Source organism: Varanus komodoensis, unplaced genomic scaffold (assembly GCF_004798865.1).
Source record: "Varanus komodoensis strain SLA01 unplaced genomic scaffold, ASM479886v1 scaffold3, whole genome shotgun sequence".
In the NCBI taxonomy this organism is placed as follows: domain Eukaryota; kingdom Metazoa; phylum Chordata; class Lepidosauria; order Squamata; family Varanidae; genus Varanus; species Varanus komodoensis.
This window is the reverse complement of record NW_025335761.1, coordinates 20,640,457-20,666,457: the sequence shown is the minus strand read 5'-3', so window position 1 is coordinate 20,666,457 and position 26,001 is coordinate 20,640,457. Positions and strand designations below refer to the sequence as shown.

The window sequence follows — 26,001 nt, the reverse complement described above, 5'->3', positions numbered from 1 at the left end:
TATAGGATGGATGGGACCAAGACCACTTACGGCGAGATTGATTAGGAACTTTCATCTGGCAAGCTGTAACCCTCGACTCATGGATTGTCTTCATCTTGTGGTCCATCTGAGCACTGAAAAGCCCTGAGCTGTCGAAAGGCATATCTTCAATTTGACGCTTTGTCTCGTCCGGGAAGTTGCAATTCCAGAGCCAGGCATGGCGACGGAGAGCTACGGCACCAACGAGAGCCCTAGAGTCACAATCGACAGGGTGTCTCGCTGTGGAAAGCTACTGGACTGACACCTGCATTGCCTCTTTAATGAAAATTCGGGCCAGGTCTTTTTGCTGGTCTGGAAGTGACGCTGTGATATTTTCTAACTTTTGCATTAGAAAATACTGATATCGAGCCAGCGTGGCCTCATAATTAGAAATACCGAGGCTGAGACCTGTAGTGGCATAGATCCGGTGAGCCAACATGTTGACCTTATGCCCTTATCGTGCGGAGTGGTGTGTCCCCTCAACTCGTGCCCTTGAGACGACTCTACTACAATCAAGTTTGGTCTCAGGTGATGTAGGAGGAATGGAATATCCTGCTCACAGACTCGATACATGGACATGTAGTGCCGCAAAGTGGGTTGAGGCTGATTGGGGTCATTCCATGGCTCCATCATCGCCTGGCGAAGAGTGGTAATCAGCGGCAAGATGATGGCGGCAGACTGTTCGCCCTTGACAATATTATAGAACTTATCGGTATTGGGATCAAAGCGATGCTGGGCTTCGATCTCAAGTGACCTTGTAAGCCTCGCCATCAGTTCCCCAAAAGTTACATAAGGCTTCTCCGGTGAGCTGGAATCTTGTGTGGAGATCACAGCGTCCAGTGAAGTAGAAGCCACTTCAGAGTCCTCCGAGTCCAAGTCGTAGTGAGGCGGAAGGCTGGAGGAAGAATCAATAGGTGAGGTAGGACGTCTGGTCTGAGCCGCTCTGGAAGTCAAAGGAGTGTCTCTCGGGACCGGAGAAAGGTTACGACTGCATACCGACGGGTAGTAACCGTAGGGTGGATAATCATCCCATGGCTCGCAATGAGTCGGCTTATGGGGCGGCTGCACCCACTCTTCCAAGGGACGAATGGAGGTGCGCTGTTGGTATTGCACCTGGTGAGGAGCAGCCCTCAGGGAAGGCTTGAGTGATGGCTGGGGAGTAGGCGAGCGAGCCATTGGAGGAGAGTCCCGAATCTCTCTGTCAGAGATTGATCCCAACAAGGCAACCTCCTGGTGCTCAGGGGAAGACGGGACGGAAGGCGCAACCCGTCTTGGAGACCCAGGCAGGGTCACTTGCATGGCCAACTGGAGGGCCGGGCCGGTCGGTGTCGGTACCAAAGCGGCCACTGGGATTGACGGAGCAGACAAACTCAAGTCACGGTGTCGGGAATGGTCGGGTTTCTTAGATTTGTGAGCCGTCTTGTCCGTCTTGGCTTCTTATGGCCTGAGGACTTGTCTGATCCACTATGCTTCCTCTTCTCCTTCTGCTTATGTGGAGATGTAGAGGAGTGTTGACTCTCCAGCAAAGGAGCACCATCAGCCAATGGGCAGAGCAGAGGTGTAGTGGAAGAGGAGGACGGAGAAGCAGATTTGTCTGCCAGTTGGTCAGATTAGAGCAGGGCTTGGTCCCACAAGAGTTTGCGCAGGCGGTTTTCTCGATTTTTCCTGCCTGCTTAGTAAAGGCCTGCCAATGACCACATTTATCAGTCCTGTGCCCTTCTCCGAGACAGAGAAGGCACAGATCGTGCGGGTCAGTAGGCGACATTTTAGACCCGCACTGAGAGCACTTGCGGAAAGCTGCACACTGCGCCATCGAGGAAGAAAAGGAGAAGATAACAAGGTAAGAATAAGAAGAGGAACAATATTTTTGTTTTTTTGGGGTTTTTTGGAAACAGGAAAGGGGGATTGAGAAGAAAACTTCTAATAGGGAGGGTAAAACTTGAAATCATAACAGTCTAAGAGAGATAATAGCAACTGGCTAAACGTGTAGTACAAACTGAGAGATCAAAGGCTTGAGGCACAGCGAACGGCAGTCGCAAGAAGACTGAGGAAATGGCGGGTACTCCGCCCTTTTGTGCTGTGGGGGGGAGGGGTGCGGAGTTCCCACCAAAACCATTAAGCTTTAAATCTTTCTGGCCATAGGCACTGCGCAGGCACAGCACCCATATGTGTGATGCACAGGGGCCATGACAAAGAATGGACGGTTTCCATTTCAGGAAGATAATTTAGGTTAAACATTAGAAAAACTTGAAATATTAAATAATTGAGCAATGGGATAAATCAACAAAAAGTTCATAGTACTACTTTTCTTGAAACTTTAATCTAAAAGAGGAAAAACTGATCTAATCCATGATTATTAAGAAAGCATTCTATACACTGAATAGTATGAGCAAACTTCATTCTAATGTTTTGCAAGGTCTTTAGCTTACCTCTCCTGTGAAAGAGAGACTGTTGGATATGGTCCGGTGCAAAAGGCGAAAGTAAAAACTGCAACCACCTAAAAATAAACAGAATAATTTAAATGTGATGATATAAGTTCAGTTCAAGTTTTATTTGTTATCTTTGTATCCTCCCTTTAAGGAGCACAAAGAGTAGCTTTTGCCTGAAAACCCTGTGAGGTAATTAGGCTTCTTAATACATAAGCAAAGTCTGAAAGAGAAAGGTACTGATTATATTTGTTTTGTTCACAGCAGTAGCTGAAGAAGGCCCCACTGACTGACTGGGTGGAACTGGAGAATTTAAAGGGCTCACCAACAGTGCCTACCTGTCCCTCGAGTGGTTAAACACCCTGATCTGCCCATGACGATAGAGAAATTTTGGAATCTGGTATGGCTTTAGTGAAATGTGAAATGGAGACCAAGTTTCTTGTCGTTCAAAGAGTTCTGGATGATTACAGACCTATAAAAATGTAAGAAGTCAGAAACTGCCAAGAAAACCAATCATGTACATTATTAGGTATTCTGAACGTTTGAAAATTTAAGTATATTTCCAAAGGGATTACTTTGTAATAAGTGGTTTGAGGACTGTAATTAAAAAATATTAATTATTTTAGACTGGGAATACATGAAGTCTAAGCAACATAATTTCCCACAACTTTGCTTCTCCATTCATGATCTTGTTCCTCTTCCAAAATGCTCATTTTTCCCAGTACATGCATTGTATGACACCAAAGACCCCCAACTGCAAACTATAAGGAGGAATTACTGTAATGTGTTGGTCTTGCATTCAAATGCAATGGCACGTGAGTATACAGTCAGTTTTGTTTTCGACACCATCAGCCAAGGATTTCAGAATGACTCACCTTCCTGAACTGCATGACTAGATTCATGAGGCTACTAGTAGTGTTCTGAGCTTGCTGGGTTGTGCCCATGGAGGACTGCAAAAGGTCATCAATAGAAATCTTGTTCTTCAAAGCTTGGTACAGTAATTTTTGTCGACTGGTCTGCTGGCAATACATAAGAATCTCAATCTGAAAGAGAGTTAAACTATGAGCAAACAGAGGGTTCTATATACACAAAGTCAAGTTCAATACAGCTTGCTCATGAGTAATTATAGGAGACAGAATTCTCTTCCAGAAATATTTAGCATGGGTTCATTCCTGTATTTCAGGCTTATAAACATCTAAATAAAATGTTTCTCCTGGCTGAGAATATTTGGATATGAAGCATCCCACTCATAAACAGCAAGAAATAATGATAAATGCCACCAAATACTGAAAAACAGGGCCCTCTCTAACAAAACGTTGAAACATTGCTTCTGTAACTGGGTAGACAACTAAGTAACTTTTTGTGGTTTATTTTACTGAAATTTGGGATTTCAAGATGCATTATTCTAAGTATATAGTTTCCTATGTAGCATTCATTTTCCTCAGCGGCAGATTTGTTTTGCAACTGGCTGTCAATAACACTAGAAAAGTATATGACAAAATCCTTTTAATAAGGAAAACCCTATGTGTGGTAGTTATGTTTACTTATATCACACATAGGATGTACATCCTTGTAAGAAATACATCACACGTATATACCCAATGTGTAAATTTCAGATGCACCATGGGATGGGGGTGGGCTGGTGGGATCCCAGTGCCCTCCCACATACAGGATATGGTTGACTATACAAAGCTGTACTGTATTCCTTACTGCTGTTATTGCTGATTTTTATTTAATCATTATGTTCTGTTTTATCTTTAATTTTACCTTTGTAAAACTTTTGGTATGATTTCTGAAGCCTATCCAGGAAAGGTTTTTGCAGTGGAAAGGCAGGATAACAAGCACAATAAAATTGTGATGTTAAAAAAAATTAAAATGCATCAGTAAAATGTCTTCTTTTAAAAACACATGAGCATGCTAGTGCACCTAGACTAAAACTTACACACTAAACAGAATTGTTCCGAGCATGCTTAAACAAGGAGAGAAGGGGCTTGTTAGCTTTCCCAAGAGAGTTCTACAGTCTAAGAATTTCTAACAATCCCCAGAGGCTTGCAGCCAAAATTGCTCAAGTTTGAAGTATGAAAACAAATGCTCTGTTAGTTCAATTGATAAAAGCAGACTTCTTTGAAAGAAAAATTAATCTTTCAAGTAAATGTAAACCAAGCTAGCAAGTATTATTAGTGCAATAAAATCACCATGCACTGTATGGAATGTGCACAAATTTCCATACTGAAGAATTAAACAGTACATTGCTATGATTCAATGCCAGCCTGGACACTCTTACTATATTTATGCAACCTTTCATTGTCTTTAAGGTTGAGCTTGCAATATACTATTTTTGCTGTGAAATCCCGATCAGTCCATCTTAAGGATCTTTTGTGACCAATTTTTATATGAAAGCATGAGTTCTGGAAGTAGAGGAGGATATCATCTGACTGTGCTGGTAGCAGAGCAGTGGTCTGGAAGTAGGGCTGAGACATATTTACTGAAGCATCTTTGTTGTCAACTCCTATATAGTTCCAGGTGGTCCCACAAACCTCAGGAGCAGCTAGTCAGCTGAGACTACAGGAAAAAATCAGCAAATATGCCCTCCCTGTTTCTTCCAATGGGATCATTCTGTCAGTGGAGTTCTGCTCACAGGACAATGAGACAATGGGATAGAAATTGCAAACAGTAAGCAAAAGTTTCATTGTTCAACTAATTTTTGCTTGGCACCTTGTCTGATAACTCATTTTCCACATCCTTCTTGATTCTCCTCAGCATAAAAGGTTTCAGGATCATATGCAGGCGAGATAATTGATCTGAAATTTGAGAGGAAAAAACGTGATTACTACATCAAAAGTGAAAAACAATGTTCTACTACTTCTGTTTTTAGTCGATCTCCTAATTTGTGTTAATGACCCGATTCAGCGCATGCGCGCACACGCACACACTAATGCAAACATATCAGATTGTCAATGGTTCTGTTTGGAACTCACAAACAGACTGTAGTGAAAATGACCAGGCCAGGGTGGGGGTAGGGGGTCTATGTTTCTTCCATTGTAGCAATTTTATAGAAATTGATCCATGAAATCTTTAGTTGTGGAACTTAGGAGCAGTAGCAGGTAGACATCATGTAGCTATGGTCCCTCCCTTGCACTACTTAGGATGTTACGAGTGTTACTATACTGTCTCTACCCCACATGGAAAATTATTGCTGCTGCTCTTCCCATAAACCCAGCAACAATCGTATAGCATCAGCTTCCATAAGCAGAACCCTTAATACTACAAAATAAGCCTAAGTGAATCTAAAGTTAGCAATTTAAGCAACAATTTACACATTAGCCTGATAATTATGGGAAGTTGTGGGACTGTTGCAGAAAACACAAATTACTGCACAATACTTACTCTCATCAATGGCAGATTTATTCTCTGCATGGCTTTCAATATCTTTAGAAAACCACTCATTGAATTCTTCATGGGAGTCAAACAGTGTTGGCATGATAAAATGAAGCAAGGCCCAAAGCTGAAGCACAAGGACAAAAGAAGGTATTACATAAAGTTCCTCCATTAAATAAAGTTACTCCATGGGGTCATCATAAGTCAGAGATGACTTGACAGCACATAACAATGGCAACGCCACTCCATTAAATAACTATATTGTTATTTAACAATAAAAAGATATTTTATTGAATATTCCACAAAGGCTAAAAACAAGTTTGCTTGCCACAACAGCGACAATTTCATCAAAAGGCAAGACAATCATACTACTCAGGAGGCTGACTGGGCTGACAACTTAGAAGAAAATCCATCAATAATTGCTGACAGAGAAATCTCACCACACATCTGATGGGAGAGAGGGTAAGGTTTTCCCTCCAAAGTTTTATACCCAGTTGCTGGAATAAAGCTCTAGGGAGAGGATGGTGCCTTTCTGATAGTCTTGCGAGAGATCATTGTGGAAGGTAGGGAAGTCTCCCACCCTTCATAGTAAATCATCAATACAATGGATGCCTATTTGCACGTTAATAACCACACCCCTTGCTACTTCAGTCCCAGTCCCTCTTCTGGGACCTTGAGGAATAAGCAAAGATGGGAGACAGCAGACTATGTAGAATAAATGTGCTTTAACTACAGCTTTGTTTCTTTGTTTCTCTGAGGCAGTATCTACTGTTAAAGAGATAAGTTACCATCTGAATAGAAAATAACAGAAATGCTGCCACTAAAACAACCTGAAACTTCAATTTGTGTGTATGGTTCTACCTAAACAAAGATATTGCTTCTTTGATCAGAACAGCTAACTCTCTTAACTTGTTTATAAGAAAATCTAGAATACCAACATCCAAGTGGATGAGTGCATACCTCAGCCATGGTGTTTTGGATGGGAGTTCCAGTCAGTAATAGTCGATTTCGGCACTGGAACTGAAGTAAAATTTTCCAACGAACACTGAAATACCAATGCATTTTAATTATTTAAATGACCTCTGATAAGGCATGGTAATAAAGGAACATTAGAACATTAATCAATTAAGTATCTATTAGGAAAGAGAAATGATTTTCCTACCATTTTATATAAATCTATTGCATGTGTTTGTGCAACACATTAAACTATGCTGTTAATATTCTGTGAAGTGCAGGTTGACTGGGCTTTCCCGCCTTCCTTTCCAACTGGTATTTGGGTGGCCTAAGCTACCTTGCAGGAAGATGATGTGTGAACCAGGCCACTGCATCCCTTTTCTAAACTGCTTCAGAAGTCCAATGGGATTTAAACAAAGTCTAAGGCATTCCAATGTTACTGATACAGAGCCATAAACAGACATACATTCACCTAGATGGAAAGTTACTGATCAAACACATATCTATATTTGATCAGTAGCCTTCCCTTCTAGCACAAATAGCCCCTTCACTCCATGCTGTCAAACTTCAAAGAGTGGGTACTGATATTTTCTTGACAAATAGTTAAAATAGACTGTGGGAACAATTTATTTTGACCAGTTGAAAGTCAAACACTGTCACGTTCATTTTGGGTTAAAGTATGAGCACTTTATAGTTTATCTAGGGGTGGCTCCATCTTTGACAGGACCATGGCAAGGTGCCCTCTATGCCCACTCCAGCTGGCTTTTACTCTTTCCTGGCTGGCTTCTATCCTCTCAGTTTGGCTTGCTTGCTTGTGCTCTCAACTTATATGGACTATCTTCTTCATATCCTATGGGCTTACTGAGCACAGGGCTGCAGAGAGAACCACTGCTTACTTTATTTATGCCATTTATATACTCCCCCATAGCCCAGAGGACTCTTTGGATTGTTTACAATGAAATGCAGTAAGATCAGCAGTACATTAATAGAACAAACAGTAATAAGCTGGTATAATAATTGGCCTCGCCCACCAAAAAGACCTGGTGCCCAAATCCACTACTCTGGGTTGCACCATACCACTGAGTTTCAAGGAAGCTTATTTTGCAAGGGACTGCTGGGAAATCCAGAACAGCGTGGGAAATGGTATGTCTCCTCCACTGCCACTCACCCCGTGGCAATGTGGATGGTCATTCTTTCAAGCTGCTGCCTACAATAATCTGGACAGGCAGGGATGGAAAGAATGTCAGTGGCTGGCAGCAAGCAGCAGAGAAGTGCCAATATCTATGAACTCAGGTTTGCCAGCCCCACTTCATCTGCTATGTACTCAATGAACAGCAGACAGAAACATCTTCCCTTCTGTTGCAGGCCTGTCCCAGCACTGCCTCCCATCACTATCCTATTCTTCCTCCTCACTGCCTGTGGGCCTTGTTTCTGATATACTTTCCGGAGGCACTGAGAAGGATGGTGATGGCCATGACAATACAGGGAGTTATCTTACCCAGCACTTCTCTATAGTATTGGACAACTTTTTAAAGTCTTTTTAAAGAGCCTGGCATCAGTCCCAGTGGGCCCCCTCAGAACCAACCATTCTGGGTGCTGATCCTGGACTTATAACCCATCTAGGCTATCACATCAGTGGACATCCAAACTAGAAGTCGGAGCATTGTAAGGGGACTGTTAAATTCCACCATGCATCTCAGAACATATACAAGAAAAGGAGCAAACCAGTCATGATTCACATCGCATATAGCTACTACATCCTACCATACTTTCTGTCACTGATCAAAAGACACTGCTTTCTTTTCCTTCTGCACCAATTACCTGGAGCTACTCTTCAGTGCCTGTGCTTCATCCAGCACCATATACTGCCACTTCACTCGTTGAAAATACTTCACATCTTGGACAACTAGCTGATAACTGGTGATCACCACATGGAAAGGAGCATCCTGAGTATACAAAGTCTTCTGTAATCAGAAAATATACTGGAGTTCTATAAACTGAGTTGACTTTTCAAGTGGTACAAAGAGCAAACATTTGTGTTCAAGACATCTGACATTATTTTTACTGTACTCTCCCAAATTCAGTCTCTGGAGTAATGAAATAAAATCTACAAAACACATTAGGGTAATATTATTTATAAGCAACAACTAAAATGTTACATAACCCTACTGTTAATGCACAGTATTTAGGTGAAATTTAGGTCAAAACAACATGGAGAACAGGGGAGAAGAGGGCAGAAATATAAATACTAAGACTGGGAAGGAATTCTGAAGTCTGCAAAATGGCAGAGTGGAATCTGGTTAGAACAGGGGCTTAAAGAACTCTGGAAGATGGAAGGCTGTTAAACACACGGTTAAGAAGAAATGTAGATGCTGGTCCTGAAGACAGGATTAATATTAAAATAAAACTAGGATGGAGAAATCAACCATGGGTTTATTCTTCCCTTTTGTGAGGGTATAGGGGAAATGGGTTTTCACATTCTATTGTAAACTGTAAAAAAATCAGCAAAGTTTAAAAACGGGAAGTGGTGAAGTTACAAGTACCTGACTCCAGAATTTCCTGATGACTTTTCGGTCATGGGGATTTCCCCAGTAAGGTAGCACCTAGAATGTACACACAAACATATTCAGAGTAAGTATTTTCTTACACACCTTTCCTATTTATGCAGTCAGCAAAAGTTCCAGAAAGCATTACTTCCTTGGAAAGTGCAAAGTCAGATTGTTACCTAGAAGTATTCATAAGCTTTATATTTCTTAGTGATCTCTGATCCCAAAGCTTGATAAAGCCACAAAGAGTAAATAACTAGCAGTGAAGTTTACAGTTTTATTGGCCCTTTGAATGGATTTAAATTACCATGAAAAAAATCTACATCTGATTCAAGGTGCTTCCATTTATTACATTTTTGTTCCACCCAATAGCCAAAGCTCTTTCAAAGCTCTTTCTGCCCAACAGCCAAAGCTCTTTCAAATCTTTACAAAGATTAAAATCCTTAAAAACACAATACTGCACCGAATATAAAGACCAATGACCAATAAACAGACAGTGCACACATGTGTGCATACCCCACCCAGTCAAGAATTTTTTACCAAGAAATCCTGGGACACTATTTAAAACATTATCATTCATAAGCAGCCAATTGCCTGAGACTCTTAAGTGGGGGGCCAAAAAGATGTTTCTGCCAAACAGGCTGCACTGGGAAGGTAGTTCCATAACCAGGGTCACCTTGTAGTCAGTTAATGAGCTTCCCTCAGAGGAGGTAGCCAGAAGATGAACATGCTATACAGGCAGGTTCACATTGGGAGAGGCACTCGGTCAGGTATTGCAGTCCTGAGGTTTTATCAGTTTTATGCATTGTGACACAGGCTTGGAAATGCACAAGCAGCCTGTGTAAACAGGCCAGAATTGATGTTACAGAAGCATCTTTTGTAACTTATTAGACAGTAGTTCACAATTACAACTTAGCTGTGTTATTATTTCACTGTCTGTGTTTGGATCAGGAGGTCAGCATAAAGATGGAGGAAGGGAAATACACACAATCCTTTAATGTCCCTATCTGTAATCAGTTTCTCAATCAGAGATTAAGTGAAGCAGCATATTTATTGTAGAGCAACAACTTTGCCTTCAAACATAATAAAACTGATGTTATATTGCCACCTGCTGATAAAGAGAAAAACTGTATTCGTGGCAGGAACTACAGTACTGTTCTCCAGGCCTGTGATTGAGAACAGAAGGTGTTTCCTACCTTATGTGACAACCAGATTAAAATGGTGCTTTTCATGACAAATGTGTACAATATGAAGCAAGGCACTTATCTCCAACATCCATATTATATATGTACTAGGAGGTCTTAGCTCTTGGAGGTTGTCTGCAATTTTTTAGAGACGTGCTATCTCATCTTCACATGTTGCATGCTTTTTGTCAGAAACACTGGTAAAGCCAGCAGCCATGTAAGTGTAAAGCATGGTTTACTGGTCAGGCATTTGGATGATGCAACAATCTTTCCAGTGCATAAATAAATCCCAAAAGTCTACCCAGCGGGAAATGGGAAACTATTAGTAGGCTTACAGCAAAAATGGCTGAAAGCAAAGCCAAGAAACACTGCCATGCAGTCAGACTTTTTACATCCCCTTACTTTTTCAAGCCCTAAAGTTAAAACAATTAAGCAAGTTAATTTCTGGAGTCATCCCAAGAATGCTTGTTACCTTGAATTTAGGAACAAATCTGGCAAACTCCTGATGCCAGTTGTTTAATGTAGAAGCCGGTGAAATAATTAAAAAGGGTCCCCAAATATTCTCTCTCTGGAAGAAAAAAAGGCTTAATTGAAAGGAAGCTACACTTTATACAATAAATTAATAGCAAATGATGAATATAAAAGTTATAACAGAGCATCCTATTGTCACTATTGATCAGATATTTATTTTCTTAACTCTCCAGAGTACTTCTTCACAAAACTGATAGAAGATATACGAAAACATGTGAACCTAAATATTACTTTGAGAGTAATGATTATTTTGAAACACAGCACTGTCTTTGTTGTGTTCCACTAGCATCTTCTGTTCTTTCTAAGGGTCAGTAAATACTCAGAACATTCCTTTATAGATTATGTTTTAAAAATTACAATAGAAATACTGTCGCTATGCACTAATATTGTTACAATGCATATAGCAAGGACACTGAATCTCTTTCAGTCTCAAATCATTTTCAGCCTGAAAAGCAGAATTTCAGTAGGTGGTCACTGGCTGCCTTTCAATGGTAGGCTGAAAGGCAAAAAAGCAGTAGGCCAAGATACTAACATATTTTTGGCTAAAGCTTTTACTGGAAGTATATAAGTCACAGCAGAGGAAATTCAATCTTTCAAGAAGAAAAGAATGCACAATGCTGGGAAAACTCCAAATGACTGGCAGCCGGGGGAAAGAAGTGGGGCCAGAAGAAAAGGAAGTGGCCATCTGGGGAACCTAGATGTAATACGAGGTGGCCCACATTTGGCTGGAGCTTCAACACTTTGGGAGTACACACTGAAAAGATACAAGAGAGCTCTTCATGGATGCAACTGGGCTTGCAGTTAAAGTTAGAAGGGAAAGTAAAGGACATAGTTGAATACAACAGCAGTAGAGATAGGCACAAATAAAGATTTCAAAGAAAGACAAGGTGCATTCTAGCTTTGATGGTGCAGAGAATAAAAACCAATGTTAGTGCAGAAATGTTTAAGTTAGGGACCAAGTGAAGCATCAACAAAAAATTCACCTACCTCAGCTAGATGTGCTAACAAGGCAATGCTCTGCACTGTTTTACCCAGTCCCATTTCATCTGCCAGGATTCCATTGATGCCCTGCAAGAATAACAGCCACTTTACAATTCAGTCTGTGTAATGCATGATTATACACACTACTGTATTCCTGATCACCAGGTAAGGGTATGAAAGCTGACCAGAAGAAAATAGATACATTTGAAATACAGCACTGGACAAACAAGCAGGCCTTAAATCAAATCAATACTTTTCCCTTGACAAAAATGACAAAACAAGCTGTCATACTTTGGGCATATCATGAACAGGCAACATTCACTGGAGAAGACAATAATGCTAGGTAAAGTCAAAGTCAGAAGCGAAAGAGGAAGTTTGACTATGAGATGGACTGATTTTGTAAGGAAGCCATAGTCTTGAATTTATAGTAGTTGAGCAGGGCTGTGAAGGACAGGACATTTTGCAGAGCACACACAACTGCCCTAAGTCAGAGATGATGTGACAGCACATAAAAAGAACAATAAAGGCACAAGAACATACACAATAGATAGCCAGAAAATCAGTATAACACTGAAGCCTGACTTCTTTCAAATAGCAACAGATGTTATATGAGGGGAGTTGCATAAGAACTTAAGAAGAACAAATCCAGATCAGACCAAATGTCCACCTGGTCCAGCATTCTCTTCCCACAGTGGCCAAACATCTGCGCACAGGACGCTCTGTAGCAGGACACTAGTGCAACAACATCCTCCTCCCCAAGCTTGTCAGAAACTGTACAAAGACACACTCCCTCTGATACTGGAGGAAGAATACAACCATTAGGCTTAGTAACTATTGATAGCATTCTCCTCCACAAATGTGTCCAATCCTCTTTTTTAAAGCCATCCACACTGGTGGCAATTGCTACATTTTGTGCAAAGGAATTCCACAGTTTAACTAATGTGAAGAAGTTCTTTCTTTACTCTGTCCTGAGTCCCATATTGCGCAGGTTCCTAAGATAACTGCAGGTTCTAGTATCATGAGAAAAGGGAGAAAAATGTCTCTCTTTTCACATTCTCCACATCATGCATAATTCTGTACACCTCTATCATGTCTCCTTTTACTTGCTTTTTTGTTAAGTTAAACAATCCCAGAAGTAACTTTGCCTCAAAGAGGAGCTGCTTGAACCCTTTCATCATTTTGGTTGCATTTTTCTGCACTTTTTCTAACTCTACAATATCCTTTTTTCAGTAGAGAAGCCAGAACTGTACACATTATTCTATGTGCATCATACATCATAGATATGTATTATGCAATATGATACTGGAAGTATTATTTTAAATTCCCTTCTGCATTATTCCTAACACAGAATTTGCCTTTTTACTGCAGCTTCACAGTGAGTCAGTAATTTAATTGAGCAGACCACCCCAACTCAAGATCTCTTTCTTGCTCAGCGTACCACTAGCTCAGATCCCATCAGCCTATACTTGAAGTTGTAAAGTTTTGCCCCGCATTACACTTGGAGAGATCCTTTTGAAGTGCCTCAAAATCTCTTTTGGTTTTAACAACTCTAAATAATTTGTTGTTGTCAGAAAACTTGGCCATTTTGTGGCTTACTCCTAATTCCAGGTAATGTATCATTTATTCCAGGTAAATTATCATTAGAAGAGCACTGGTCGCAATACAGATACTTGTGGAACCCCACTCTTTACATCCCTCCATTGAGAGAATGTACTTTTTATTCCTACTCTCTGCTTTCTGCTATTTAAATAGTTATTAGGATGACTTGCCTTCTTATTCCATGACTGCTAAGTTTGCTCAGGAGTCCTTGGCAAAAGACTATCAAAAGTCCAAGAAAATGTCTAACAGATTTTCTTTGCCCACGTCTGATATTATCAAAGAACTATAAAAGCTTAGTGAGATAGGACTTTTTGCAGAAGTCATGTCAATTCTTTCTCAGCAAGACATATCCTTTTATATGCTTACTAATTTATCTTTAATGCCTTCAATCAATTTACCCTAAACAGATGTTCAGCTACCAGCCTATGATTTCCTGGATCCTCCTGGATTCCTTTCTAAGAATCGGTGTTACATTGGCCATGTTCCAGTCCTGTGGTATACAATACAACCTCTCCTTGAAAAATAAAAATTTTAAATTTGTTCTTAGAAATGATCTTTAAATTATAAAATTACAAACTCAGTATATGTAAGTGTAACTATTCTTTCTGAAGCCGTATCAAGAAGGAACTTGTCTCTAAGGACTAGTGTCAAGAATGCTAAAGTACCTGCTCATAAAGGTTGGCTAGCCAGTTCATGCCTTTCAGTTGGTAACCTTTCAGTTTACCATTGAAAATGGTAGGCTGTGGAATGTCTTCTCCTGCCCGAATAGATGGATTGGCAAGGCTATAGCTCTCTCCAAAGCCAGTTCCAGATTTGTTGGCAGCCCGAAGTGCTGCTGCCCGACTCTCTTTAGCATCCTCATCAAATGACCTGGTCTAAACAAGCAGAACAGGAAACAAAAAGAAATATTAAGGCTGAAATACCATGCAAATCACAGATCTTATGTGTGAGTAAATATATGCAGGATCAGATATAATAATTTCTTAAAACACAGTATAAGCTGTCCTGAGGCTTATGCGAAGGGGGCGGCATATAAGTATTCCAAATAAATAACCAGGCAAAGCTAGTCTCTTTTCATAATTTGACAGGGATATAATAGCAGAGATAACAAAAACCTGACACACAGATTAAAACTAGTAATCTACAAGAAAGATTTAAATATTCCATGCCAGTGTGGGGAACTGCGTAATTTGGAACACTTTCCATTCTACCTCATAATTGTTTCTCAATACTCACCTGGGCCTGATGAATTCGGAAGGCATCTTCAGCATTCTTCAGAGCCTGAACTTTATAGTAGTTACTATCTGAAAATACCACCAAATTAAAAAAGGCAATATGGATTAATTTGCAAGACTTTATGGATGGGTTATTTAAATATATCTGAAAGCACAAAGTCTGCACAAGCCTGTGATGACTTCCAACATTTCCTTAAGACCTGCTGGAGTTCAGTTCTACTCCTTACCATAATCCTCCTGGGTAATATTGACGACAACTCCTCCACCAATATCAATCTGCCGTTGGACAGAACTGTCTTCAAGTTTCCTTAAGATCTCCTCCTGAATTCCATCGTGTCCTATATCTCGCTTGCGGCTCATGAAGTGGGCATACAACTCAGTTTGTGTGATCAGGAAGTTAAGTTTTCTCTGCTGTCTCTTAGCCTAAAATAATTTACAATGTAACACAAGAAATAATGTTATATCTAAAGGACCTCAAAAGAAAAAATATTTAATGTTAATAACTGTGAACTTATTGAAATGCAAGACTTAATTATATTCTTGTAACTTTCTAATCTCAGAATGTTCCCTTTCATTTGTTAAAGATACTTCTGTTAACACATCTATAGGGCTGTAAGGCCCAACCTGTATTTTCTTGCTTACACTAAGGTGACAGTTCTGCAAGGATATATTTTATACAGGAGGAGACTATTCAGAAATAAAAGATTAAATAGAAGTCAGGCAAGAAACAGCACTTGACCTTTCCAGCTGAAGACAGATACAGCCCAGGTCTAACTACTGGCATGTTGAACATCAGTAAAGTCTACTCTTAAGATGGACGTTAAGAGAGAGCTTTATCAACCAAAGGCAAACTATTTTTAAAAGTTCAGCTAAAATATACAAGAACTTAGCAAAGAAAATTATGCCATGCAAGCAAAAACACATACAACTGATTAGGTCCATTTTAAAAACTAGCACTGAATGTGACTGGATCATTATATCCTGCAAAGTTGAGACACTTCCTCTAACTAACTAGCGAAACAAGAAAGATGACAGGACTTCTTAGTTTGGAATTAAGCAGAAGTATTTGGATTTCTCCTTAAAAGAGGGGAAAATCCTTAGTGGATGTGTAACTCACTACATTGCTTGAGGTTTTTATCTTAGTTCCACTGCCTGTGTTTTCATCTATCTGTTCTTTAGTCTCACCTCTCTCATCTCTTCATCCAGTTTGCGCTGCTCCAGTGCTTCCTTCTCTGCTCTTTTGCGATGTTCTTTCTCCACTTTCTCATATTTCTTCCAGTAAAGCAGCATCTCCTTTGTAAGGCGGCGTGCTCTTGGTAATGTTTCCTTGCAGTTCTTTTGGGCTTGGATAGCTGCTCGACGCACTTCTCTCATACACTGGTGAGCCAGCTACCAGGAAGCAACAGAAAAGACCAGATTTTAAATAAATAGCAAAGAGACAGGAAATGGAGGCAGCAGGGAAAATGATGTGCTGAAACTTTTGCACAAGACAAATCCTGCTTTGAGTCTTAGTTCTATAGCTGCAATCTACACTTGTTTTTCACAGCATCTCATTTTTTATCTCTTTGAACTATTTCTTAGTTCTTCTCATTTCAACAAAAATATATAAACATTTGTATATTAAAAAAGCAGCCTGGCAAGAAACATTGCTTCCTACACTCATCAAAAACAGAAATTATTTTCCAAACATTTCAAAGTTTTACATCGGTACTATTAAGAAAGCAAAAAGAAGAACCACAACAGATTTCCCATTCTGAACTGATGCTTGAGCACAGTGATGGATTCACAGAAGAATCCCACATCTGGGAGCTCATGCTATCAGCTCTTAAACATGAGAGAACAGTTCGGCAGTCACTCTCCGCAGCTTTCTTGGGGCTACATGAGACCTGTGTGTTCTGAGAGAAGGCAGAAGACTAGGCCAGGACCCATGCCATCAGTTGAGGAGACCTTCAGCATGAGACAGCTATATTCTGATGTGTTACTTCTTCATATTAGTATGTTTCAATATTTAAAACTTGCAAAATGCCTTGGCAGAAAGAGAGTACAGAAATGTGTTGAATGAATGAAGCATTCAGTGAAGGTCAGTTAACTGTAGATCAAGGCAAGAAAAAGGTACTGTTTGTGGGCTGTCTGTCCAAATGTAGTTTTGACTGTTTAGGATAGGGTTACATTCTCCCCAAAGAGAATGGCTTGCAGGCTGAGGATGCTCCTTGATCCCACTTTGCCAGTGGAGGCACTGATTGCTTCTGCGGCATGGAACACATTTTACCGGGTTAGTATAGTGCATCAGCTGTGATCCCATGTGGACTAAGGTAGTATCAGCTTGAGCACATTATGCTGACCTTTAGATTTGATTAACTGGTAATGTGCTATATGCTGGGCTGTCCCCAAAAACTGTTCAGAAATCTTAGTTGATTCCCAAAACTGTTACAGAACTGCTAATGGAGACCAGGGGTTATGATCCTATCTTATTTCTGCTCCACATGTTCCTAGTCTGTTTCTGGGTACAAGTAGTTACAGCCTTTCACACTTACTTATGTATTAAAATACTTCTATATCATTTAACATATAGAAATTACTAATCAATTCACATTAAAAATAACACATAAAATAACAATACAATGGCCCAGATAAAATAATAAATAATTAAGATGTTAAAACATTTACAAACAACACTGTAACAATAACAACAGGGTAGTAACAAAATTCCTTACACGTCAGGGAAGCCAGTGTGAATAGCTTTGGCTACTGGATGGAATAAAAATGTAATAAATAAATAGGTACATTTTCAAAAGATGTTTAAAATGACATGTGGAATGACATGTGGAAGGGTACTCCAAAGGCCACCACTCACTGCCACCACTCAGAAGGCCTGTTTACACACTGCTGCCTGGTGACTCTTTACCTGCCACAGAATGACCAGTGAGGTTCCACAGAAATTCTTAGGGAAACATCTTTGTGAGCAGGATACCAGAAGGAATTCTTGTCCTGTCCATATACTAAGATTCTCATTAGAAGCCCTTTTCTGGATCCCCCCATGGAAGTGGGTAAGGACCGTCTCCATAGAGGCGCCCTACTATGGAATATTATCAGCAGCAAGATTCAGCTAGTACTGATATAATTTTGGAATCAAGAAGCCTCTTTTTAGTTTTTCCAAGTTTCTTAATTTAACTTTGTGAAGTTAAAAGATTGATATAAATGGGGGTTTTAACCCTTTTGACAGCTGAAAAAGCCACTATGTCATGGTTGGAATGATAAACAGCCACCTGCACTAACACAATGGGTAGAATACTTGATAAAACTTTCAATTTTCAAAATCAGGTGTTTAGGTGTAACTTAGGAGGCAATAAACAAATGGGAATTTAGACTGCCTTTGTTGAAGTCTATGAAGGCTCATCTTCAATAATGATAGCCTATCTTGATATATATGCAAGATAGAAAGGGATACACCATATATATGTATTCAGTGTAACAGATATACATAAATTTCATGCAAGAATACTGCAATTATTTAAATTTATTTCCCCTTTTTGGTTAGGATTTTTGTTTTGATTTTGAGAATCACAAAAAAAATCAAGTTAAAACCTGGTATTTTTAATTTGCACTGAATTATTTTCATTTTTGCTTAATGCTGTAAACCCATACAGAATAGACAAGTACCTGGGAGTGAACCCCATCAAATTAAATGAGAGTTAGTTTAGCTGAACAACAGAATATTGATTCCAATAATTAATAAATAAAACAGACATAGTAATTCAACAAGAATAAATGTATGTGCTAAATAATACACAATACCTCGTACCTTTCTGCTGTTGCTCAAGAACAAATTCCGGGCAGAGACTTTTTGTTTATATGCCTTTAAAAAATGGAGGAGGAAGAGGAGGAGGAGGAAGAAGAATTGAGATCATTATTATTTGGTCACACCCTTGAAATATTTTAAGTTTGCATAGTAAGTATGTCGATAACTATTCGTCAAATGTCTACTGTTAATACTCTGAATAGTTTACTTATAGAATTTATCAAATTAGGGTTCATGCTACAATGAAATAAAGCATTAATTAGTAAAACATTGCCTGAAAAACAATTTTTCAATTATTAAGAATGGAAGAAGTTATATTGCATCTAATTTTGGTTTAAAAAAACCTTCCAAAAGTAACAAGATTAACTATTACTCTATACTAGTTTTTTTCATTCTTTTAACAACATGGATCACTTTTTCTTTTCATAGGTTCCTCATGTGATATTTTACATATGAAAATTCATAAAATGAAGCATATCTCTCTCTCTTTCCAGCCTACCTCTCTATCCCTCATTTTAGTTTATTGGTCCTTCTTAAGTAATGAGAAAAATCTTTATTTCAGCTAAATTCAGAAAAAGGATCTTTTTATAGTAAAAGAAAACAGTTGTAACTGACCAGTAGCAGAATATTTCTGGACACCTATTTTTCCTTATTTCTGCATTCCTGTACTTATGTATTCCCCCCCTATACCTCATTTATTTCAAATGATAGAAGTTCACCTTTGGCAGCTCTTTTTTAGCGATGCTTAACCATACTTTACGCCGGCGAGCATTCAGTTGTTCAACGGATAAATGTTTCTTCTTGGACCCTGGTGGAGGGGTATCATGAGAGAACTTGGCAAAAACTTTGGTTTGGTGATGATGGCGTCGTGGAGACTCTTCAGAGGAGATTTCTTCATCTCGTCTCTTCTTTTTTTTCACTTTTTTCAACTTGGCTGTAAGAGGGCAGCAGGTTGTATCATCAGTTTCATCCCTTAACCATTTGAGGCCATTAATATTAATTCATGGAATTCACCATGCCCTATCCAATAACAAGTAGCAAGAGAAGTACCTTAAAACTTGTTCTCAGTACTAAAGTTATTAATTTATATTACCTGCAAATTCCTCATTATTCTGCAAACCAGAAGCAAAATCACTTGGCAGTTTGATTACTGATCCTGAATCATCTGTGTTTCAGAAGAGGTATCTATATACAAATAAGATAGTTCTTAAGCCAGTGTGGTGTAGTGGTTAAGAGTGTGGGGTCTGGAACATGGGTGATCTGGCTTCCAGTCCCTGCTCAGCCATGGTGCCAAATGGGTGACTTTGGATCAGTTACAGACACTCAGTCCAACTACCTCACAGGGTTGTTGTTGTAGAGATAAGAATGAGAGCAGGAAGAGAAGAATGATGTAAGCCACTTTATTTCTTAAGAAAGGTGAGATATAACTTTAGTAAATAAATAAAGCACCTTGCTAGCATGTACAAATAAAACCATCCCTCTTGTAAATGAAATTCTATTCGGACATTTAAAAAAAATGATAAGCACTGAAGAGGAAGGTGAACTGAGCTGGAAGAGATCTGAATGTAATGATCAAGCTGGCACAGATAAGGGAAGTTACTTACCTGTAAATGTCATTATTTGAGTGGTCATTTGTGCATCCATGTATTCTTGATTTAGGAAGCATGTATAGCTGAGGAATTTTCAGCAGGAACCATCTCCTACTATTGTAGCACACATGTCATTAGTGGTTTTCTAGCCTTTTTCTGAGTTCACAGAGATTGCCTGAGATTACTTGCCCAAACCAAATAAAGTTGGTAAAAGTACTTCCTTATACAGTGTACAGTTGATGGCCACCAATCTGGATGACTTTAAAAGGGGATTAGACAGATTTATAGAGGTGGAGGTTATCTACAGTTACTAGCCTTGTAGGCTATGTGCTACCTCTGTTATCAAAGGTACTATGCCTGCGTACATCAGTTGCTGGGTGGAAGGTGTTGTTTTCAGAAGCAGGCAACTGCTGAGACTAGTAGAAGCAGCTGTCTTGGTGCTGAGTTTAAGAGAAAGATGAGCACCAATCCCAGCATCTGAACTAGAAAGCAGGTAAATGTGGCCAATTTAGACCCATCTTCTTTGCATTCATTTTTCCTTTCTGCATGGAATCCATGGCTTCACCAGTTTTTGAAATTAAACACGCCATCTCTGTCAAAACATCAATCCTTGTTTTGTGATTGAGCCTCCTAAAATAATCCTGCAGAGTGGAGTCAGGCATGGTAGCCTAGTGCTATAGCTCCCACTGTGGCTTTGCCATTGCATTGGTCACCTGATGTATTATGTATTTTTGGGAGAGATGGAGGGGTTTCAGTTGGAAGACTCTCTCTGTTCATCAGGAAGGCAGATGCATAAAGAAGCAATCATCTTCCACAAAGACATGAATGCTTGATAGCTTTCTATGTTAAGGCTGCACACTGCTAAAGAATAAATGTGTTATTCCATTAAATCAAGGAGCCTTCCTTGCTTGACTACTGGAGATAAATGGGATCTATGTGAGCATACAGATAAAATGATCAACAAAATGCCTCATGTCTTCCAAGGGGGAGATGAGGATCCCTGCACTCCAGAATCTCATCTAAAGTGGGATGGTGAAGCCACAGAAGATTAAATTCTATATCTTATTGATAGTCCTCATGCGCTGGATGTGGGAACTCATCAGGACCACCCCTCGCATCCTGGAACAGAAAATCTGCCATCCCACACAGACATTCTTGGAACTGAAAGGGAGAAATAGGACCTCCCTAGCTAGCAGTATCTTGTCTCAGAGAATGCTGTCCTGTTTGATGAAAAATGTCTGTACTGGACGACTGATTAATAGCATCTGAAGACATGGAGAGACACCCAGAAGATTCTCATCACTGATTCTGTTGGGTCCGAGTGGAAAGCAATACCCTGACTCAGGTGCTAGTCATCCCAGTAATATGATATACGGGAAGGCAATGACCAATCAGAATGCCCATCCCAGTCTGAGATAACTTAATCATTCTCTGTAGTGAAGTCTGGGTTCAGGTTGCTGGTGCCAGTACCACACAGGAGAGTGTTTGTCACATCTCATAGAGGTTAGAGCTCACAGGACATTCTCAGTCATCTTGAGCAGAACGGTCTCTGATCTCTTCAGTTGAAGCTGAGGCAACCGAAGCTGGATATGAACGTAGGAGGTACAGCTGGTACGAAAGACTCAAGGAATAACAGCAGCAGCTGACTTGGAGATGAACTGGAAATGTCTGTAGTATGCTGTGTAGATGGATCAGGACCCTTCTTCCTTTTCTTCTGCTTCACTGGAACCAAAGAAACTAATATCCAAGCCCTCTTAGACAATTTCTTCACCAGTGAAACAGTGAGGGATTGACTTGAGGTGTATGTGGGGGATCCACTGGGTCCATGGTTAGAGGCAGAACAACTGGCAGAGGTGAAGGTAACCATCTAGTCCCTGCAAGGGCAAGCGAAACAGCAGTAGCTGCTTTTGAAGAGAAACAATGCTGTGGCTCCATCAGTGAAGTTCTGCCACTTCTAGTGCTCTCTTCTACAAGAGTTTTCAATCTGTTGAACCTGTTTTGCCTGTCTTGCTTGGTGAAAACCTGGTATTGAAGACAGGAGTCCATAATATGCCTTTCACCCAAACAAAGGAGACTGTGACCATCAGTTTCTGAAAGTTCACTGCCACACTGTATGCATTTTCAAGAAGGCCACAGAACTTGTATGCAAAAAGGGTAATCCAAGATTACCAAGGAAGTAACAAAATAAGAAATAGGAATAAAAGAAAAATAGAAATAAGTACTAGCAACTTCAGTTTAAAAGGAGGAATTTATCTGCAAGAGAAACAATGAAGCTCTTCATGAAGCCACCACAACAGCCAAAGAGGAACAGAAGGAATGGGCAGGAACCTGCTAGTGACATGAACACTACAATAGTGGGGGACAATTCCCACTGAAAATTCCTCAGCCAAAGAAGCTTCCTAAATTGAGGTTCCATGCAGGCACAGAGCCTATATGTGTGATGCATGCAGACCACAAAGAATTAGTCACTAGCTCTACATAATTTGATCAAAACATGAGTGAAAGTCTGTGAAACAAATATTGTACCCAATACCAGGGGACAGGGGTATGTGATTAGTGAAAGAAAAACTAAAACTAAAACAAAAAAGGGAAACTGGCAAAGAAAGGAATTCCAACACAGAAAGCACATGCTATATTTTCAAAAAACTGCTCCATTCAAAGCCTGTTTTCTCATGCCAGTTTACAAACTTCCATTCCATCCTACTGTTTGGTCAAGAAAATAAATAATTTGCTTTCAAGTCACAAAATGCCAGATGAGGACTGCTTCTGCATCATCTCAAAATGGTCCATCACTAATCATCACTACAGCTGTTCCTTAGTTAGAGATTCCCCACTTCCTGTTACTTTCGTTTAGAATAATTCTTTCATAAAATGATCTTGGACACATATCTGGCATTTCAAGAATAGTAAGTGTAAGTGCTTATAAACTACCTTCTGTGCAGTTTTACCATATGCTTAACTCACCACAAATACAGTGGTACCTCGGCTCATGAACACCTCAGTTCATGACCAAACTGGATTGTGAACAGAAACTTCATAAACATTTTGACTCAGGTTGTGAACTCTGCATTGAGTGGCAAGTGGGGAGATGGCTGCAATCGTGCTGGGGACGGGGGGTGGGGGGAGATGGCCGAGATCGCGCCTGTCTTTCCTACACAAGTGCGCCTATGACTGCGCCTGGCTTTCCTGCATGAGCGCAACCGCGATCTCGGCCATTCCCCCCCCCCCAGCACAATCATGCCTGTCTCCCCCTCCCCCGCGTGCCCGTGATTGTGCCCGTCTTTCTCCCCACAGCGTGCCAGGATGATGGGCGCATGCAGGGATGACAGGGGCGATCGCAGTTGTGCGGGGGGGGGGAGATGGCCACGATCTTTGTTGTTGTCAGTTTGCTTCACAATGTTCTGATTAAAAAAATAGTTACAGAACGGATTAACCTTATTTACATTGAACCGTATGGGAAATTTAACTTGGCTCATGACCAGTTTGGGTCCTGGAATGGATTAAGTTCGTAAGCCAAGGTACCACTGTATCCACTAAGAAGCTTGGGATAAAGAATGAAAAAAATTTTGTCTAAGAGCTCAGAACAGTACATGTGGTTCTGTTCCCTCACTTTTATCCTCACAGAAACTTTGTGAGGTAAATTTGACTGCATGGGTTTGGTCCAAGTTCACCTGGAGAGTTGCATGGTAGAAGGGTTTCCCAAGTCCTACTCTGTCCCTCTGACTACTATATCACACTCACTTTCTATTGTTTAGATTTGCAAGCCCTTAGATCTGATGTAAGCTTGTCCCCCCTTAATTGTCTTCAAATTCATGCATGAAGGCTTACTGTTTCAAATTAACAGGTAGTCAAAAATGTTATCTGTTTACAGACAAGTATTTATTCCTCCTGTTTTCTGCCTGTTCTATTTTTTGAAAGATTAACAACTAGTACAACTAGAAGTGAGAGCCTGCACAATCAGGTGAGCTTCCCACATGTGGTAGTTTTGCTCAGTTGTGCCACTTCACACTAAGAAATGAAGCCTATTTTGCCAAGCAAGAGATTCCACAGCTCTAATAGAAGTATCCCACTCGGTTTCAGTTTTTTTTTACCAAATAAGAAATTCATCCTAATTCAGGAAAAACCATTCCACTGTGGAAGGTGCTACCAGCTAATAGAAGAGCATGTCTGGATAAAATTCATAGTAGTAATTCTAGAAGTGTAGGCATATGAGATCTGGACTTATGTCCCATTGGCTGAATGACAAGAGTAGTGCAACATGCCCCCAATAATCATTTTAAACTACAGTTTCTGAGAAGTTATTTTTCTTATTAACAATTAGATATGCAACCAAAAACAATCTAAATCTCATGAAAAAAATCAATACAATGTTTACCTTTCAATTTTTTTTCTTCTTTGATCTTCTTTTTCTTGGGTCCTATGAGATGACGCTGCTGCTCATAGTAAGGATCATATGTGGAGAGCAAACCCGCACTGTAATACTGGTACTGCTGCAACTGAAGCAGAACAGGATACTTAGTTTTGCTCCTGTTTAAGAAGCTAATGAGAAAGGTAAAAAGATGGGCAAGAACGTGTAAGTATCTTTTCGAACAAGAATACTGGGTGTGCATGATGTGATAACTTGTAGTGGGTAAAAAACCATGTTCAGTTCTGCAAATCCAGGCCAGTTCCCATAGGCAACAAACCAGTCCAACAACTCATGGTCCCGGGCTGCAACCATGGGCCCTTTTGCACTCATTGCAGCTTTTTTCTCCTTTATATTTTCAGAGATCACTTTTGTTGGAAATGAAAAAGGTAGTTGTTCTTGGCATGATTTTCACGGTCACAGAGATTTGGAGTCCAGATGAGAATGATGGGCTCTGGGAAACTGGGCCTCCAGATACTGAGATGGAAGAGGAGGAGAAGGGTCTTATCTTAAGGTCTCTCTCTCCAGGTGTTCAGGACTCAGAATAGCCAAGACTTACAACTGCCAGAAGGAGGGATGGAACAGGAGCTCTGAGAGCCAGGCGAAGCTGGTACAATTCTTGACACCATGATGTGGCAGTGGAAGAGAAGGGTTGGGCGACTAGAGGGGCCAAGTACAGCTAAAGCCACCCCCCCCACTCAAGGAAGGGAGCCCAGGGTTACTCAAAAGGAGGATTCACAGAAGTTGTTAGATGGGGTTCAATGAACCACTCCGTGCATGCTCAGAGACTCATTTTGTGCTGACTGTATGTTAGTTGGATCATGTATTGTCAGTATTCCACATTCAGGGGGGTTAGGGGTACCGTACCCCCATGAAAGTGAGAAAACCATTAATATCTCTAAGCCCTGCCCCCAACTCACCAGAACCTCCTCTCTGCAGCAAGGAATGCCAGAAAGATTTCCCTCTCTGGATGGGGAAGCCAGGAAGGCATGCTTTGGAGGCCCTCTCTCTCTCCTTTCGCTCCCTCTCTCACTATGGTAATGATGATTTTCTGCAGTATTTTTTTTAAACTGATAGGCTTTATGGCAGTTTGTTCATAAGTATGGGTCATTTTAAACTCGGACGTTTATAACTCAGGGATGCCTGTATTTGCAGGAGGACCAAGAGGGAAGCAGTGGCAGATGACAAACCACTGGTTATTTATGAGCAACACACCCTTTGCAGCTGATTTGCAGAGTGGTTTGTCATGAAGTGCAAACCTACCCTATAGATTCTGAATGCCTGGCAGCCTGTTGCTACTAGGTTACGTTTAGAAACCAGAGAATTCTCTCTAGAGATTCCAGAGGAGGGGATCTA

At 40.3% G+C, this 26,001-nt stretch overlaps 1 protein-coding gene across 2 annotated transcripts in view; it reads right to left on the bottom strand.

Annotated features, from left to right (window-relative positions):
- INO80 (INO80 complex ATPase subunit) overlaps positions 1-26,001 on the bottom strand; it is an 89,811-nt gene that overhangs the window by 48,394 nt on the left and 15,416 nt on the right. For both annotated transcript variants that reach the window (XM_044436807.1, XM_044436806.1), the window contains exons 6-22: positions 24,616-24,736; positions 19,371-19,585; positions 18,655-18,708; positions 16,038-16,241; positions 15,080-15,275; positions 14,854-14,921; positions 14,283-14,492; positions 12,025-12,105; positions 10,979-11,074; positions 9,320-9,379; positions 8,598-8,740; positions 6,783-6,867; positions 5,832-5,949; positions 5,160-5,245; positions 3,320-3,487; positions 2,783-2,916; positions 2,448-2,515 (exon numbers count right to left, since the gene is read on the bottom strand). In XM_044436807.1, coding sequence (XP_044292742.1) covers positions 2,448-2,515; positions 2,783-2,916; positions 3,320-3,487; positions 5,160-5,245; positions 5,832-5,949; positions 6,783-6,867; positions 8,598-8,740; positions 9,320-9,379; positions 10,979-11,074; positions 12,025-12,105; positions 14,283-14,492; positions 14,854-14,921; positions 15,080-15,275; positions 16,038-16,241; positions 18,655-18,708; positions 19,371-19,585; positions 24,616-24,736 — 2,107 coding nt within the window. The remainder of the gene's footprint in view (positions 1-2,447; positions 2,516-2,782; positions 2,917-3,319; positions 3,488-5,159; positions 5,246-5,831; positions 5,950-6,782; positions 6,868-8,597; positions 8,741-9,319; positions 9,380-10,978; positions 11,075-12,024; positions 12,106-14,282; positions 14,493-14,853; positions 14,922-15,079; positions 15,276-16,037; positions 16,242-18,654; positions 18,709-19,370; positions 19,586-24,615; positions 24,737-26,001) is intronic.